Source organism: Anser anser (assembly GCF_964211835.1).
Source record: "Anser anser genome assembly, chromosome: 25".
Classification (NCBI taxonomy): Eukaryota; Metazoa; Chordata; class Aves; order Anseriformes; family Anatidae; genus Anser; species Anser anser.
Genome location: NC_139746.1, coordinates 4,548,911 through 4,567,371, shown reverse-complemented (window position 1 = coordinate 4,567,371; position 18,461 = coordinate 4,548,911). Strand labels below are relative to the sequence as shown.

Sequence of the window (18,461 nt, the reverse complement as noted above, 5' to 3'; positions counted from 1 at the left end):
CCGCCCACCCCGGACAGACCCCGCCCCCCGCCCGGCCACGCCCCCATCCCCCTCCCGCCCCCGCCCCCTCGCCTCCCCGGCCCCTCCTTGCCCCCTCCTCTCTTCGCAGGGTCCCGGCTCAGCCAGCCCAAGCGCCTCCCTTCCCCCAGCTGCCCTCTCCCCATTGGACGGTTGTACCCGCCAGTCAGCGGCGCGCCCGTCGCCTATTGGGCGGAACCGATTGGGCAGGCGCGACGCCCGCCCCCTGCGGGCTCTGGCGGCCGCTGATAGGCGGGAGCGGCCCCCCCCCCTCCCCACCCGGCTGGGCCGCGGTCGGTGCCTGGCAGCCAGAGGGGTCGGCGCCGCCATCGCCATGGGCACCCGCGACGACGAGTACGACTACCTCTTCAAAGGTACCGCCCGCCCCGCGCCTCAGCGGGCCCGCAGCGCCGCCAGCCCCGGCCCGGCCCCGCTCCGAGCCCTGCCCGCGGCCCTGCGCCGCCGCCGCCTTTGTGAGCGGGGCCGGGCCGCGGGCAGCGCCCGCCGCCGGGCCCGGGCCCACCCCGAGGTCTCCGGGCCCACCCCGAGGTCCCCGGGCCCAGGCGCTGAGGGCGGCCCGGGGGAGGCCCGCGGGGTCGGGGCCCCGGCTCTGGGGCTGCCGCTGGAGCGGAGCTGCCCCCCCCCCCGCCCCCCCCCTCCAAACCGTGCCCCGGTGCCGGGGGAGCTCGGGCCGAAATGGGGAACTCGGGCACCGGCCGCTGACGGGTAACTGCGCCCGGGGGCCTCGGCGGGCGCAATTGGGCCGGCCCCGGGCCGGCTCCCAGCCCTCGGAGCCGGTTGCCTGCGGAATTCCCGGGGGTTCGGCGTCGTGTGTGGGCAGCCCCCGGCTGCCCCGAGCGCTCCTCGCGTTGGGCCGCCTCAGGTGTTGGCTCCACGCGCGCTTCGGGCCGGGCGCGGTGCCCGTGCCGAGGTGCTGAGGCTGACCTGAACCCTGGAGCATCCCAGCGCTGCGCCGGCCGGCCGGGCGGGAGCAGAGCGGCTGGGCTAAATGGTCGTCCTGGTGCTCCCCGACCTGTTGTGCGCTTGGTCTCCCGTGGCTGACGTCCGCAGGTCGATCCGCAGAGCCGTCCCCCTCCAAGGCGAGCTGAGGTTGCCGTCGCTGGGCGTGCAGGCGGTTCTGGAGCTGGGGGTTTCTCCGTGGGCGCTCGCCGAAAAATCCCCCAGGAGCTGGATGCTGGCGCTTGCCGTGTGTACGTGACCCCTGGCAAGGGCAACAGCAAGTCTCCATTCGCTGGTTGATGAAAGGAAAGAGCGGTTCCTCGCACGTTGGAAACGTTTTCCGGGTGTCTTTGCATCTTTGGTGCCTTTGTTTGACAGGCTTCGGGACAGCGGGAGAGAAGAGCCCTTATAGGTAGAGTTAGAGGAGAATATAAAGCAGAGGTCTAGCCTCAGAAAATATGCTAAGCTGTCTGGGTCTGAAACTAGTTTCTTTCTGAAGTCATTCCATCGTCTATTTCCCAAGTGGTTTAATAGCTGGGAACTTGAAAGCCTAAAAATTTAGTTTCTTTTTTCTTTCTGTGACTAGTCAATTAGGTAGGCAGAACTGTATTCATCCTGAGGAATACTTCTGCTGCTTTGAAACGTGATTTTAATTTTATCGGGAGTGACACAACCTAAAGCTATTTGGGCAGGGACCATGCTGTTGTGTTGATACAGCAAATTAACTTGGCATACTTTGTAGCACTTAATTTAATGAAACGTGGGGGAGAGGATTGTGCTTTTCTGCGCGTCTTGGGTAGGGGTAGTTGTGTTAGTGGTTAAAAAAAAAAAAGAAAACAAAACCCTTCCCTATCTAGTTGTCTTTCCTTCCTTCCTTCCTTCTGGGCTTTTTAGGACCGGACAAGAAATGGTGAACATAAACAAGATCAAGTGGGATGCGATCTCCACTGTAATAAGAAAGCGAAGAGGATCAACTCCCCTTCTCTTCCCTCCCTGCCCCTCCCGTAATGAAATTAAATATCAAGGGGAATTGACGTAATGAGAAAATCAATGTCCAGGGGGTTGATTGACTTCTGGTCTAGCCCCTTCTTAGCTCCACAGATGGTGTTTGAACTCTTCTCTATCAGGCACGTAGTGGTCAGAGATGGGAGTAGCGGTGGAGGGGGGGGGGGGGGGGGTGTTGCTGGCTGGGAAGGATTCATTTTGTTCTCTTACCTCTGAGGTTGCCTTTGATTTTTGACCATTTCTTCAGCCTCCTGTTCCCAAAGGAAATCTGACTTCAGTCTTCGCAGTTGCACTTGTTTAAGAAATTATCATCCTTACATTGCAATGTTACTTAGGGATGACTGCTGTTGAATCCAGTTTTTAGCTTTTTATGTAGTGGAAGATCTGGAACTGCTTGTATAGGAGCCTGACTTCTAGGCTACATGGCAGAATATATTAAGCAGCTTCATGAAGAGTTTAAAAGGCAAGGAGTCCCACTTGTTGTTAGCATCCTTTGTAAGAAACACTGCATGTGAAACAACTGTTCAGGGATGAGAACAGCGCAGGAGTTTGTAGCAATAATTTCCCCGCGCAGCCGGCTCCCTGCTTTCAGGGTTCCCTCATGCAAAAGAATGACGACTCGTGTCGTCAGCCGCTTTGTGCTTTAGGACTGGCCGCTTCAAGAGGGCCGTAGGAAAGACACACGTTATTGGCTTATCAGGTCCAGCACGCAGAGGTCAAAACTAATTTAAGGCTTGGTGGTACTCTAGCGATGCGAATGTGGTTATAGTCAAAGCTGCTCTGCCAAACTAGCTCCCCTTTATCTTTATTCGCAATTTCCCTTCCTTCTGCACGCACCCCTTCAGTCAGAGCCGCTTGTTTTATTGATCGAAACAAAATGCTGGTTGTGAACAAAACCTTTGGGAGAACAAGCTGGATTCTGCGCGGAACGGCGAGGCTGCGAGGGTCGTATTGTGGGTGGGTGTCGGTGAGGTAACCCAAGCGAAGCCCGCGGTTTAGGGCTACGTTCGCAGTTAGTTTTGTAGCTGGGGTGGCTAAAAAGGGTGATCTCCTCATGTTGGGTTGCGAGTGGTTTGGGTCTGGAGTAGAACATGACGTTTTAATATTTGTCGAAATATCGGAAGCCTTGGACCTTTTAAAGCGTGATCTCTGCATTAGTTGTCCTCTCAAGAAGATAGATGCTATCGGTGCTTCTTTAAAAAATTAAATTTGAGATCGCGCAGATATGCTGGCTCGTGAAAAAGGAAGGAAAAAAGCACCCATAGGGAAAAGCTTGCTTTTACCTTTGTGGAAGATTACGCTGCTCTGATTAGAGCATAAGTCTAACAAGGGCTTTGCCTATGAAAATCAAATGTGTGTCATATTATTCATCAATATCTGACAATCCTACGTACTTAATATTTATAATGAACTCTGCTTATGTAGGCTCTGCTCGAGTCTTAATCCTCTGTGTTGTGCAAGGCAATGTGCTCCCTTTGCCAGCTGAATTAACTCTCCTGTTTACGATTCTGTAATAAACCTGACCTTTTCATTTCCCTTACCATTGAAGGCTTGCGCCAGGTTTTTAATTCTGACTTTCGTTCGCTTCGTACCAGGATCCCAAGGTGTGGCGGCGTGATGCGCGCAGAGGCGCTGTGCTCTGCTCGGGCCGGTGTAGGTCTCTCTTTCCGAAGGCCGAACAAGGCACGGTTCCCGTGTTGCTGACGCGGAGGTGTTAAGAGAGACCTCAAATGCTTTGCAGTTGATGGGTGGGTGATGTGGGGAAGGGTAAGCAGCAAACTGGCACGGGGCAGGGGAGGAGAAATAAAATCAGGAAAGGCCAAAGGAGGGGCACTGCAGTTCGGGATGTACACTGGGCACTGCAAATGCTTGCTTTTATCTGTCTGATGAGGACTTACTGTTTCAGGTCATGTCCACGTCAAAACCAGCGTACCTTTCCCTTACCAGTGTGGCCCAAAGGCTGTTTAAGGAGAGTGATTTCATACAGTCTGGTAGGTGTAGCGAGTTCATACTCTTGCATTTGATTTGGGACTTCAGCTCTGCTCAGACTTGTGTGTTTGAACAGGCACTTCTGTCTCGTGAGCTGTTTCCAAGAAGAGGAACTTCCCCAAGTTCAAATTGCTTTTGTCCAGAAGTTTAAAGGTGTCTTCCTGCTCAATTCCCGTAGAAAATAGAGATGTGGGCTTCTTTGTGTCCTTCAACTGAAAGAGAAAATGCTTAGATTAATGGTCAAGATCAAGAATTAGCAAGCGGCGCTTGCAGACTGTAAGGCAGAGAGAACATTGCTTTTGTCGCTGAGCTTGCACCTGATTGCCTTTCTTTGTTACTTCTGCATTCGGTAACATCTCAAAGCTGCTCTGCCGAGTTCTGTTGGAGTGTGGAACAGCCTGGTGAAGGGAATCTGGTGCTCCGAAGGTAGCCAGGTTGCGGCAGGGGCAGGTAACTAGCTAAAGCGGCACGAGACGCCCTGAATTTTCTTCCTGCAGCAAACGGAGTTAATGACCCAAGAGCCGTTTGCAGAGTTTAGGCATGGAACTGGTGGTTTTAAAACGCCAGAGGATGGAAGATGGATGTCACCTGGAGAGCTGGCTGTGCCTTCCTGAGCTGCAGTTTCATCAGAAGGTAACTCCCTTTGGAAGCAATTGAAAGCTTCAAGTTTTTGCCAAGCTGGTCTAGCCTGTGTGATTGATGCTCTCGCTCTTACTCGTCTGCTTGTGGCCAGGGCCCTGCTGTAGGGTGCAGCCCGCCCCAAGCCAGCAATCGCTGTACAAAACGGGTGACCCGCAGCCCATTCCCGCAGCACCCAGTGGAATTAGTTTGGGTAGGGGTGAAAACCGTTTGCCTGGAAAATAAACTAACGGTCCTAGGAGTTAGAACTCTTTGAGATTTATTTTTTTTTTCAGGCATGAGAATAGATATATGTATATAAAAAATGCCGGAGGCTGCTTGCGAGTGAAGCCAGAGCTGCGTGGAGCTGGTTCGAGCCGTCCCGGGTGGGGAGCTGTGGCTCCCTGCCACCACCTGATCTGCTGGCTGCCCGGTCCTGCCTTGCTTGTGTTTGGATTTTCAGCTGTGCTGGTACAATTGTCCGTCTGTCCGTGCTGGCGGCTGCGTGAAAGGCCGGTGGCTGAATCCGGAGCGTTTCAGCGGTCTCCTGGTGCAGCGCAGCGAGGGGGGGGCTGCAGCAAAAGTTAGGGAGCGCGCTGTTGTGTTGGGGGTGGGGGTATGGGAGCTGGAGAGTAGTGTGCTGCCAAATGTGTAGCCTGAAACAATGGCCTGAGCATTTGAAAACAAAAACCAAATCTGAAATAACACTGAGATGAGATCAGTTTGCAGCCGAAGTTGTAATGAGAAGTATTCTGTGGTTTGCGGTGGATGGAGCAGGAGGGTCCTCTGCCCGTGCCTGCTTTTCTGTAGGGGAAAAAAAAATAAAAATGAGAAAGAACAACAAATCTGCAGTTTAAGCAGAAGGAGGAAATGTTCCCAAGGTTAAAGAAGTCTGACTGAGAGTGCCTTTCTTCTGCTCGAGCTGTTAGCTTGAATGCCCAAAGCCATACATTGTGGGGGACTTGCCGGGACTGAGGGAGGATGGCTTCATTGGTTTTAGCCTGATTCCCCTTCGCTGACCAGAGCAAGCACTAATGAACGCAGGGATTTAAGAAGGTGTGTGTAGTTGCTTTAGCAGCACGGAGAAGCCCCTGCTGTGACGGATGTTGGGGCTGTTGAGGAGGAGATCCCCGCGGGAGCCCGGTGAGGAAGCAGCCTGCTGGAGCAGAGGTGGGGAAGGGGTACGGCGGGGTCAGCAGGGAGCTTCAGCCCCAAAGCAGGGGGAGCTTCTCCCGCGAGATGTACCTTTTGTTTTCATAATTCTTTTCGGTAAAGCTGCCTTTCATGTGCTAAAAATCTCTCTGCGCTAATATTTTCCTGTTAACATGGCAACACCTTGTGCGGAGGCAGGGATTTTTGAGCTCATCTTTTACTTCTCGTGCCATCCAGAACTCGTCCTGCTGGATGAAGTTTCGTTTTGTGTCTTGTTTGTAGTATCAGATGTCTTTTGCTGTCCCCTTTTTGTGGGGAACATGTTGATGGATTAAATTATTAAAATAAAACACACATGTGACCCCAGTAGGGACTGCAAGTAATTGTTTACTTAGTGGTTTTTTTTTTTTAGTAAAAACAGAGTAGCCTATAGAGTGCAGAGGCTCTTGGCAGGCAGGTAGCCGGGCGCTGTGCTCTTGACAAGTGTTTTTCAGAAGGAGGGTTGCAGCCTTCCTCTGCAAGAGGTTGGTTGTGATGGGGACATCTTGTTGCCCCTAATTACTGGTGGTGGCGTGGTTCCTCCCAGGCACCGTTGAGCTGTTGATGCCTATTGCTGTTGCTATTTCTCATTTCCATCTCTGAGGAACTGAGCAGCTGCGAGCAACGAAAAGGTCTGGGGCTGTTTTGGGGCCGGGGAAGCAAGCTGTGAGTAGTGAAATGTGAGATGTTGTCAACATAGCTTTCTCCTACATTTATCTGGCTGTACACCTCCTCTGGGGCTTGCCTGCGAGGCAGCATAGCAGCCAGGTAGCACTATTGCTCTGTGAAAATGCTGGTGTGAAGAATTAATTTTGAAAACAATGTCTTTTCTTTCAGTTGTGTTGATTGGAGACTCCGGAGTTGGGAAGAGTAATCTTCTGTCACGCTTCACGCGCAATGAGTTCAATCTGGAAAGCAAGAGCACCATTGGGGTGGAATTTGCCACCAGGAGCATCCAGGTGGATGGGAAGACGATAAAAGCACAGATCTGGGACACTGCAGGACAGGAACGATACCGCGCCATCACTTCAGCGTGAGTACTATGGCTTTCCTCAGGCCAACAGCAGAGTTCTGGCAGAGGTGGTACAGGTAAACCTCCAGGTGGAGAATGAATAAGACACACTTGGGACCTGACAGAGTCAGACCTCATTGTAGATCCAAGTCATAAGCTAGCAAATAATGACATATGATTAATATAACGAAAATCAGTTTTAGATTCTAGTGATATTTTTATAGATAAATGACAGCTTAAGTCTGGGAAATTCTGTTTGAGTCTTGTGGTTTGGTTTTTTTTACCTGCCCTCAATGTGCTGTCTTCATCACGTGGAGTGTCGTTTCTGATTGAAGCTGGGTACTGTTTTGCCTGAAGTTTAGGTCTAGGTGCAGTAACTTACTGTAATGCAAGTGCCTTCTGGTGGTCTTTGCCCCCTCAATCTTGCAATTGAAGGCATTTTTAGGACAGTCTGCAGCCACAGACTCCCTTGAAATCTCAGTGAGCTGGAATTAGTCACAGCCCTGAAAATTAGGTCCAGGAGTGCACGCTGAACACCCAGTAAATAGCAAGTCACCTGTGGTAACGCTGACTGCAGCAATGGGCACGTCCCTGTGTAAAACAGCGTTGCTGAGAAGCTTTCAGTGCGCTTTGTTAGTCCAGACAGTGCCTTAATATGTAACCTCTGACTGAATTTGTTTCTACGCAGATAGTAGGCAGAAGTGTCTTTTAGAGGAAGAAAACTATTGGCAGGCCTGCTTATCCGGAACATATTCTGATCGTGGGGTTGAAATGTTAGTGTTACAGATGTATGTCACTGTTTAAAGGTTCAAGCTTCTTCCTGAATAATGCACAGATTGAGCCGCTTATGTTAAACTTAAGGTGAGGGGAGTTGCTCTTGGTGAGGTGAATAGGGTAAGGCAAAATAGGAGAAAAATAGAAGAGCACAGACCCAAGGGAATAATCTGTAGAGAAGGAATGCAAAAGCAAATTAATGCAGGAGGAGATAAGTGGTGAGTTCAACTTGCATTTTTTTTATAATTGCTAGTGTGTTTTTTCTCCAGTGTTTTTGTGTTCTTGCTGCTGGAAAAGTTTAGCAGAAACTAAGTCCTGCGATGCTGCCTCTCCTTTTGCTGGCACAGGCTCTTGCCTGACGCAGTGCTAGGCCAGTTCAGCTTGCTAAGCCAGCAGAAGGCCAACCAGCAGGAAAAAGTGAGTGTTTTCTGCTGACTTGGTGCTCTGAATCGGTTCAGTGATATGCTGGGCAGGTGCTGGCAGAGCAGAGGAGTAATGGTGGGATTGTGTGGACAACAGGTACGGACATCATAGGAATCCGATCTAGGTTGATGATGCTGTCTTGGGCTCTTGGCTTGAGTTGAAATGGGCTAAGACCTGCCTCAGTTTGCCCTGAGGGAGCAAACTGTTCTTAGGTTACAGGCTTATGGATGTGTTAGTATTGCCTCGGGTCTCCCTCTCAATTTTGTAGAGGGGCAGGAGATATTTGGAAGATCAGCAACAAGTACGTTTTACTAAGGATTATCTTTCGTAGTTGGAAGATAAACTATAACTTCACAAAAACCTTCTCGTAGTGCTGATTTTTGGAATGCACTGTGAGTTTTCTTGCACTGTTTTGGTAGACTAAAAGCATCATATCTTCTGCAGTCTCTTCTTCATTTCGTTAAATGCGTTTAAATTTTCTAGAAATGCCATTAAAAACGGTATTTGGAACTTGTTTTTAGGAGATGGCTTTTAAAGGAGAAAACATAAAACAGTATTTGCATCAGCACAGCTTTCTAAATGGGAGGGAATGTTTTTAACTCTTTTAGTAGTGAACAGTACAGAAGAACCAGATATCAGGGTTGGTGCAACGCGGACAGATTTCTCTAAAGACATGTGCCTTCCGTGGTTCCAGGTATTACCGTGGTGCCGTGGGGGCCCTTCTCGTCTATGACATTGCCAAACATCTCACCTATGAGAACGTGGAGCGCTGGCTAAAGGAGCTCAGAGATCACGCGGACAACAATATTGTCATCATGCTGGTGGGTAATAAGAGCGACCTCCGCCATCTGAGAGCTGTGCCCACCGATGAGGCCCGGGCTTTTGCAGGTTTGTAAACTGTGTTCTGGGCTGGTGCTTTCTGAATTTGTGTGTTGGTGCACGCTGGAATTACGCTATTGTTGTCCAGGACTGAACTTTTACCTTAAGTTTTATTTTGGCCTAAAAAAAAAGGTATTTAACATTTTGTAAATGAAAATACCTTGGCTTATTAAATAGTGTATGGTGGATTTCTTTAAAATCTGTTGGTAGTACATGTTTGTGAAGCGCTGTCCTTGAGCTGCCTGATATCTGAAGCATAAACATGTCCTCTAGCAAGGCTAGAAACAGTAAGCAATGTTTAGAGGAGAAAATATCACAATATAAATATAAAATATCACAATACAAAATGTCTTTCCCTCCTTCCTAGAGGCCTGGTTCTATGGAGAACTGCAGACGAATTCTGAAGCTTCTTGTAGATGGTGTAGTTTCTGCTCCAGAGCACTAATGTGTGTAGTAGTGTCATCTAGTTTCATTGAAACGCCATGATAATCAGACTTGGAGATTACCAATTGTTGGGAAAAGTCTAGTCGGTGATGTGAGCTGCTCCCTCTGCATTACTTCTCTCTCTCTTCCTTACCTTACAGAGGATCGGTCAAATATTCTTTTTGCCCGTCTAGGCCAATGGACATTCAATTTACTGTTGTGTGGCTGGAAGTTTGAGCTGGAATTTAAATATACAGCTTTCAAATTCCTTCCAGGAGTATAAGCATTTTTCTGAAATCTGCTAGTAAGCGAGTACCCTGTGTTTAGTGAAGCTGCTTTGAATTTTCAAATGAACAAAAGAGCCTATATCAGTCATAACAAATTGGTAGACGCTCTGAATAGAGCAATGCTGTGATTATTTGGTTCAGCAACTTACTTTTTGCCCCTAACTTCCTACTAAGGCTGTTTTAAATATTTGATGATGATACAGGTGTTGCAGTTGCTCTGCCTGTATGCCTGTGTCTGGGCAGTACTGTGCCACTCCAGGCTGGATGTTTGGTTGCTAATCACAATTGTTAACTGTGTAGATGCATCTTTTTGCATTCTAAAAGGCAAGAAAAAAAAATAGATTGTATCACCAAGGGCTTTACTGTAGTTTGGAGGCAGAGTCTGTTTAAGAAAGCGTAGATGTATTTATCTGTTTTGGGATGCAGAGGAGTGTTTTGACTCCCCTTTCAGCTAACGTGTGTCAGCCTGTGCTCTTGCTGAAGGTACTTCTAGGAGTGATCTGTAGCCAGATGGGAATAATATTGTGCGAGGCTGGAGAAAACGTACTGCTTGACTAAACAAGGAGTGCAGTGAGGAAAATATTCTCATGCTATGGAGAGGCAGTGGTCAGAGATGCTGCTGCTGAAAGGCTTGCAGCTGATTAAGTGGTGCACCTAATTGTTCCCATTGTAACTGGGGGGGGGGAGGGAGGGGGACCTAGGTCTTGGCTGACTTGACCTAAAAAAAATAAAGGTGAAAACCTCAAATAAGAGTGAAATAAAGTGCTTTTAAAGTTCTTAACTGAACCACTTGTTGTTTATTACAGAAAAAAATAACTTATCTTTTATTGAAACTTCTGCTCTGGATTCAACAAATGTAGAAGAAGCCTTCAAGAACATCCTTACAGGTATGGTTTGGATTGAGAGGACCTGCTGAGGTAGTGAACCTTTTTCACGGGCACTGTTTGCAGTTATCAAGACTATTTTGAAAATGAATGTTAGGAATGCTGGGAATGATGATTTGTTTGCAAACCACCTAATCTTACCTCGTGTTCTTGCTCTCAAACCCCACGTGCCTTTCTGCCAGAGAATCTGGAGATGTTCTAGGCTCCTGATCTTGTCATTGCAGTTGGTTTGTTGTAAGGACACGAGTAGTTCTGTGCCAGCACAAAACCTAGCCGGTAAAGCCCCAGCCATGCTGGGAAGTTAAATGTTCCGGAGTGTTCTTCCGCACTGCAGCGGACTGGTATTTTTGTCCTGACTACTGAGCTTTTGTTCTTAGCTGATGGCAAGGGCTGCATGCAGCCATGCACCAACAGCGTAGTGGTACGCAGGCTGCCTTCTGGGAATGTCCCCTAACAGTCCCAGGAACTGTCTGCGAATGTGATAGCGGTCACAGGCCAAAATGAGGCCAAGGATCCCGATTTCCTCTGCCCAGGAATGTTCCTCGGCATGTGTTACTGGTGTAGATGAGTGCATGGTGTCTGGTTGCAATTTCAGGACTTGCTGTGGGAATACCACATGGCTTATGCAGTGGGTCCACCGTGCGTAGTATCAGAGGTACTCCAGGTAGTAGTATTATTCTACTTGCCAAGCCCCAGTCTGAAAGAGGACAAAACTGAAAGAGGACAGAAGCATTTCCATCCCTTTAGGTGGGACTTGTTGCCTGCGTGTATTTTCTTGCTCCTGGAATAAGGGAGTGCCCTATTGCATGAGACCTAGGAGTCACCAGTAAAGCTTTATTACTGTAGATACACCAAGTCCTCCGTGCTGTACTAGGCAAAAAAAAAAGGGGGGGGGGAGGAAGGAATGATGAAAGGCATGGTGAAAGCACTTCCGCTGATTAGCTCACAGGGGTTTCCAGCTGGTGTTTTGCAAACTTACGCTGAGCACTTAACTTGGCCTCTGGAAGAGTGCAGCTCAGTTTTATGCTAAATACAACACGTGGGGAGCTTGCTGTTTTCTTGACAGTGAGGTGGGCCCTGAAGTATGAATTGTATGGTCAACGGGTAGCAGAAGGAAGAAGGATGTATACTGGGAGGTGTGTAGGCTGCAGGCTGTGAAAGTGGGAAGCACACAGAGCAAGAGAGATGCTTAAGATAACTGCGCTGAGATAAGCAGTGCTTACTTGGGGTGACTTCTTGGGGTGTAGTTGGGTGGGTACCTTCTGCAATGGGTCTGGCCTGATCCTGCTCTCACTTCAGTTAGCCGTTAGTTTGCATGAGGCGCTGGAGCGTGTCAGCACTGCGTGCTCGAGCGCTCTGTCTTCCAGGGGACGTATGATTTTGGCACCGCTCTGAAGTGACTCTCTGCATTTGGGTAGCTCAGTGCCCGAGCTAATCCTTGGAAGCAGAGTCCTGGGAACCATGGTGCAGGTACATCCGAGCATGTTTGAAGGAAGCCAGCGTGGGCCTGCAGGAGGACTGCTGAGCTGGAGCTAACAAACCCCAATAACCTCGAGCATCTCTGCTGTCAGAGACTCTCCCTTCCACTGTGTTCTGCAGTAGTCGTATTATGAGGAATTCTGTGCTGAGGGATAGTCTGGCACCTTTTTTTTTAACGGATAAGGAGGAATTTAGTCTATAGCTCCACTTTCTGTTAGTCCAGTCTCAAAATGCTATTTGATGTGACAGGGAAGTTACCTGTTGATGTTTGAAAGCATAGCCTTCCACTCCTAAAAGTAGAATTGGAAGTAATGGGTAATTAGCAAAGAATTTTTAAATTTCAGTTTGACTTAAGTAGGAAGAGAGCTGTCAAAGAGGCATTGGATTACTGTTCTACCTCTGTCTGCCTCATGGAGTCTGAATCTTTTCTTAGAGGGGAGAAAATTCCATACAATTTGTCAGCTTGTTTGTACTCTCTCTTCAAAAGCTCGTTAAGATCCGTGGCATGGACACTTGGCGAGGTCCAGTTCCTGGCTTTTGCTTACCATAGCTGAGTTCTGGGAGGATAAACTATTCCTGTGTTCTCACCCCTATATGCTGTTTGGTGAGGTTGTGCCTCATTTACACGTCATACTGCATCTCAAGGTGAACATTTGCTGAGCTTTATTGTGACGAGATACTGGTTTCAGGTACATGAGAAGGAGCCTTTGTTCTGGTGCTGCTTGGGTATCAGGAAGTGTCTGGTATATGTTGATTGTTGGATGCTGACCAAAGAATGGGCTTTTTATTACTGGTCCTTGATTATAGACAAATGAGGACCTGTTACCGGGAAAACAGCTGAGTTTCAACACTGAATTCTGTAGGTGGAACCTGAATTCTCTCTCAGGCTTGTTTTGCAGAGGTGCAGGGGTAAGCAGGGAGAAGGGGATCGGTAGGTCTGGTGCTGGCCAGCTCTGCTGATACCAAAAGCGTGTTGCAGTGAGAGGAAGATGACCAAGAAGAGGCAGGCAGGAGAAAAAAAGGATAGCTAAGCTGCTTCTAGAAGTCTTTTTTTTTTTAAAAAAAAAGGCATAGCAGACTTAAAATTGGTTACATTCTGCTGCCCAGCAAGATTTGGATGTTATCAGAGCTGCTGGTGAAGTAGCTGGAGGATATTGCTGTTGAGACAAAGCTGTAGAGAAGAGAAGACCACCTAGGGCCTGAGCTCTTGAGCAGGGCAGCCCTGAGAGCAGCCGCATTGCTTATCTGTGACGCTTGGCTGGACCTGAGGCAGCCTGCCTGGTGCTGAGATGGTATCGGTGGGGTCGGTGCTCTGAGCACGGTTCAGCCGTCACCATCCGTCCTGTGCTTTTCTTGCAGTGTTGTCCCAAGACTGACCCTGGGTAGAGAAGATGGCCAAAGGTTCTTCTAGGAAAGAGCTGTCCAGTACTGTCTTCTGTAACAGATAAGATGCTTCAGGAGCCAGAACTTGAGCTGAGGTCAGGCCTGGGCAAACTGAACTCAAGACACGGCCTCTTGGCAGCATCCTGGGCTCCCAAGGGTGCTGAAATTGGCCAGCTGAGGTACAGTGGGGATGTAGCTAGTGTGGCTGAGCAGTCCCAAAAAGGCTGTTCCTACCTGGGGGGGAATCATCCCTCTGAGGGAGGAAAAGTAACAAAAGAAAATGTGCTGTGCAGAGCAGTGAGCTGGGTGAGACCATGGTGAACTTGAAGGAGGGAAAGGAGCAGCAGGACAGGAGTTTCCTTACTGGCCACCGGTTTGAAGGAGGTTTTGGTAATAACTCTGAACAGCTATTATTAAAATACACCACTGAGCACAAAAGAGAGTGGATGTCATAGTCTCTCCTTTTCCCTGACAGCAAAAAGGGGCTGAAGGGAGCCAGTGGCAACGGGATCAGTCTTGGGTTAAAAGATTCCATTTTAAACAGGGTAAATACGTGCAGATTCTTTAAAATGCAAACAAAAAAAACACCCAAACAAAGCTCCACAATCCCCCGTGATTTTTAATCTTTGATAAAGACTTGGCTGTTGCTGTTTTGAGGCTGTGGCTCTGTGAATGTGACCATAATATTTACCGCAGACTTCCAGGGAGGTGCTTGCCCTTTTCCTGTGTTACAATGGAGGGAAGTTGGAACGAGGACTTAGCCAGCGAAATAAATGATTTAAAAATATTTCAACTCGAATTATTTTTACTGACTCTGCAGTTGAAATGGTTTGTTTCGGAAAGCTAACCTGGCAGTCTCTCTTCAGTAGTTACGGCTTCGTGAATCTCTGTGTTTTCGGGCATAATCTGAGTCAAAGAAATCAATTCTTTCAGGAAAGGACATTTTCAGATCAGTATGGGGCCTTATGGAACCTTGTGTCTTTGTTACTGCCATAGGTGGGAAAAACGAATTGTTACAGAGAGGAGCAAGCCTTTCTGTCATTTGGTGGGGACGGCTTGCCAGAAGCTAATGGGTGAAATAGATACTGTCATTGCCGCTGCATGGTGATGTTTTGCAAGCATCCTGTTGAATAATGTTTTAGGTAACATTGCCAATTTTTATCAAAAAAAAAATCTCCTGTTTTAGAAAGGAGCATTCCTGCTCCTTTCTCATTTAACAAGCATTTTAATAATATCCATGTTCATGGAATCATTGAAAAGAACATAGGAAGTAGCTGTCGTGGAAGACAGTAAGGAATCTTGTGTTGATAATTTTTCCAGACAGAGCTGGAGTATCCGTTACCGAGCTGGAAAGTCGGCCAGATGTTACACTGCACAGCTGGTCAGACCCGATTCCTTTTCACGGTTCCCAAGTTAAAATCTTCTCGTTCCTGGGTTCAGCCATCTTCACTGACAGCTTGCTGTGAGACGTGCACGTGCTCTGTTGAAGAGAGTCTCCTCCTAGGCTCTAACAAGTCTGTTCTCATTTCAGAAATCTACCGCATTGTTTCGCAGAAGCAGATTGCAGATCGGTCTGCACATGATGAGTCTCCTGGCAACAACGTAGTCGATATCAGTGTCCCACCAACCACCGATGGACAGAAATCCAACAAACTCCAGTGCTGTCAGAACCTGTGACCTCCTGTAGATGACTCTTGTGCCCCTCACTTCGTCTGTGCTTCATTTAGAAACTTGTGTGCACTTCTTTATCTCCTGTGATTCAGTGACTCCCTCTTCCCTCCTTTACCCCATCCCAAGCTCCTCCTTTCATCTTAGAGCTTTAATTGTAGGGCTAACATTCCCTTGCCTCTGAAATCCCCTTGAATGTGATGACTTTTGGGCTTGAAATGTTGGCACTGATCTGATAGACATGTTTGTGTTGGAACATCTGCTGCTGGATATTATCCCATGAAACGCTCTCCTCAAATGGTTCTGGGTTTTCTTTCTGGGAGAGAAGCCATGGGGACTTGACTGTAACAGTTGAAGAAATAACTACATTTAGGTTACAAGGTTTTTTTTCCTCCCATAGTCAGATTTTTCTCTCATGTTTCTGTAAACATAGGGGAGAAATTAAAAGAAAATAGCTATCCTACCAAACGCTCTGTTTTCTGTCCTGATAAGGTCTCACAGTGAGGTTTTAGTGGCTGCACACGCATAAGAAAGGTGTTGAAAATAACATTACTTAATATGTAATTACCCCTAATACAGTTAGTCTGGCTGTGTAGTTTACCGTTTCCTGCTTGGGAAATCTTTCTCTTATCCTTGTTTTATTTGGGAACAATGAAGTATGTCTGCATTGCTTTTTCTGCCACCATGAATGCCTGTGCTGCTTATGCAGGCTTTATGAAGTGGTTTAATATTTATTCATGGCTTATGTTAATCAGTTAACATTATTGTACAGTAAGTGCCAGCATATTCCTTTGAAAAAAAATGTTTGCAACCTGTACAAGTAGGCTTATTTTGTACTGTAGATCAGTGTCTGAAAGCAGGATCTTCTCTAGTTCCAGAATTTTTTTGCATGCTGCTTTTTCTCTAGATCTCCCCTACCCTGTTTTGAGTGAGTGAAGCAATATTTTCATGTCATGTATATACCTGCACTTGTAAGGGTTTGGTTGTTGTTAGAGAAACACAATACTTTATACATTTTGTAAAACTTCCGCAGAACCATAGCATCTTGAACTTTCTTTTCATGATCTTTCACTATTGACCTTGTGCATAATCTTCTTGACCTTTACTAAAAAGCATAATATTAATATTTCACTTAACTACTAACCTGTTGTTTCCCTCTTATTCTGTTTTACTGAATTGCGAACTGTAATTCTCAAATGATTGTACTTCACCTGATGTAACAGACCTGTCATCAGCGGGGTTAACTACTATAATATTTTGTTTTGCTGAATGGGAAGAATGTTATCACAACTTCATGTAGTCAGTCTCTTGCTAGCTTGTGAAAATTCTCTATGATGATGGCTTTTCATCATTCACTAGCTCTTACACTTGCATCCCTCCAGTAACCACTGAATGTTACGATGAGGCAATACTGGGTGAAATGACCTAAAGGAAGCGTTGGAGGCGATCTGCTGCTCTCTGAAGGCTAGTGAAGCAATTTGCAGTGAATTTTTGCTCTGTATTCTTCCAGATTTGGAGAATGTGCCTCACTTGATGAATCCTACCTGCATGTTAGTGAGTTGAAGTATTTTCTGATACAAAGCAAATATGAAACTGTAAATTGTGCTTGAAGGGGAAATCTGACATTCCAGTCTCAACTGTTCTGTCTGGTTATGTAATAAAATTAAGGGCGGTTAACTCTGATGGCTTTTCTTTTATAAGATTTCCAGACCGATGCCTTCAATTGTGTAGTGTATGCACCTAGAGGGCTGTGGTTCAAAGCGAAGGCGGTGCCTACCATTTCCACTTCTCAGCTTTGTTTAGAGGATACACTCAAGACGAAGGGCTGCATGCTTGCAGCCTAATCCCGTTGAATGATGGTATGAATTCCTCTTTCGACATCACAGGAATCTGTCCTAAGGGTGTCCCAGTACAGGAAGCACTTTTGAGCACTTGGTATTTACTTTAATAACATCCTCTTGGGATAAACTGCAGCAAGTGGGAGCTGGAAACTTTTTTTTTGGTGGTCCTAGACCATGCAGTCCGTATTTAGAAGGGTGAGCGCAGCATCAGGGAGAGGGAATGCTGAGATACTGAAAATCTTTCCTTTAAGAGCAGATGGCCGTGTGAGGAGCTGGGCTCCTCAACTGTTGAACAAAACTTCTAATAAATGCGTTGAATAGTGCGAATAATCATGCAGTTGAGAAGACTTCTGGTCCAGGGTGACTTGTTTATGTGTTTACTTTGCAAATCCTGTTCTTGACATGGAGTTTATAGAGTTGATCCGACTGATGTAAGAGGTTGAGAAGCAGGTTGGCCGTTTCCGGGCCTCTTCAAAGAAATTTTCTTTGGACTTTGACTTTATGGGAGGTTCTAAACTGTGTCTCAGAGCCCCAACAAAAAAGTTAAGTTCTGTTAAATTGTGTGGGTACTGAAGAGACCCCGCACAACTTTGTGCGTTGACCAAAGCCCTCGGATTGCAGGAGGGGCTGTGGAGGCGTGGATCTTGGACCCGTGCCGCTCATGCCAGGAGGTGAGGGCTGTCTCCAACTGCTGCCTCCTGCTGCAGGACTGTGTTGTGTCAGGGACTGGTGGTTTGTCGTGTTGGGGACCGGTGTGTCCAAGGTGTGGGATGCACGTGTGCGTGGGTACGTGTACACACGTGCACGCCCATCGCCTTTGCGAGCACTGGAAGTGAGGTGGGGGTTGGTCTATTCTCCCATGTGCCTGGTGACAGGATGAGGGGGAGCGGGCTAAAGTTGTGCCAGGGGAGGTTTAGGTTGGATATTAGGAAAAACTACTTTACCGAAAGGGTTGTTAGGTGCTAGAATGGGCTGCCCAGGGAAGTGGTTGGGTCACCATCCCTGGAGGTCTTTAAGAGACGTTTAGATGTAGAGCTTAGGGATACGGTTTAGTGGAGGACTTGTTAGGGTTAGGTCAGAGGTTGGACTCAGTGATCTTGGAGGCCTCTTCCAACCCAGCTGCTTCAGTGGTTCCGTCAGCTGCAGTCACCCCTGGAGCAGGGGCCGGCTCCCAGCTCCTTCCCTGCTCCCCAGGCTGCTGGGGGGTTGGGGTGGGTCCGCGTGGCCTGGGCACGGGGCTCTTAGCGCCGAGGGGAAAAGGAGCGCGGGCCTGGTAAAGCCCCCTTGCCCTGCACACGGGAGGCAGCTGCTCCTGAGCTCGGCACGCTGCCGTCCCGCTTTGCCCTGGTGGCACCGAACCCTGGTGGTGGCCCTGGGACCGCGGGGGCAGGGGGGGGGCTCCTGGGGAAGGCGGAGCTGCCGAAGGAGCTCTCCCGGAGGCGCCACCCTTCAGCCAGGCTTTCCTGCTGGGAGAGCAAAGGAGCGAGAAGCCGCCTCGCCTGGCTCCGGCGCTGCGGCCTCGGGGGGCCGGGGCCGGGGCCGGGGCCGCGGGGGGACCGGGGCCGGGCGCCGCCTGCCCGGGGCTCGCTCGGAGCCCGAGCGGGGGGCGTGGCCTCGCCCATTGACC

The 18,461-nt window shown here is 48.4% G+C and overlaps 1 protein-coding gene and 1 long non-coding RNA gene across 2 annotated transcripts; both read left to right on the top strand.

The window, feature by feature from the left end:
• The first annotated feature begins 237 nt into the window (after positions 1 to 237).
• On the top strand, positions 238 to 16,670 carry RAB11B (RAB11B, member RAS oncogene family). Its single transcript, XM_083810880.1, has 5 exons — positions 238 to 392; positions 6,619 to 6,814; positions 8,685 to 8,878; positions 10,386 to 10,466; positions 14,857 to 16,670. Exons 1-5 carry the CDS (start codon positions 353 to 355, stop codon positions 15,000 to 15,002), a joined length of 657 nt encoding a protein of 218 aa, XP_083667006.1. The 5' UTR covers positions 238 to 352; the 3' UTR covers positions 15,003 to 16,670.
• Positions 2,151 to 5,418, top strand: LOC310886391. The gene is made up of 2 exons (XR_014575296.1): positions 2,151 to 3,731; positions 3,890 to 5,418. It is a non-coding gene; the product is annotated as an uncharacterized lncRNA (long non-coding RNA).
• Positions 16,671 to 18,461: the final 1,791 nt, after the last annotated feature.

What these genes read in the sequence shown, in the direction of transcription:
- RAB11B (XM_083810880.1), top strand. Translation starts at nt 353, where the DNA reads ATGGGCACCCGCGACGACGAGTACGACTACCTCTTCAAAG. An exon ending in GTACGACTACCTCTTCAAAG is followed by an intron (nt 393 to 6,618) that starts GTACCGCCCGCC and finishes CTTTTCTTTCAG; the next exon opens with TTGTGTTGATTGGAGACTCC. An exon ending in TGAGGCCCGGGCTTTTGCAG is followed by an intron (nt 8,879 to 10,385) that starts GTTTGTAAACTG and finishes TGTTTATTACAG; the next exon opens with AAAAAAATAACTTATCTTTT.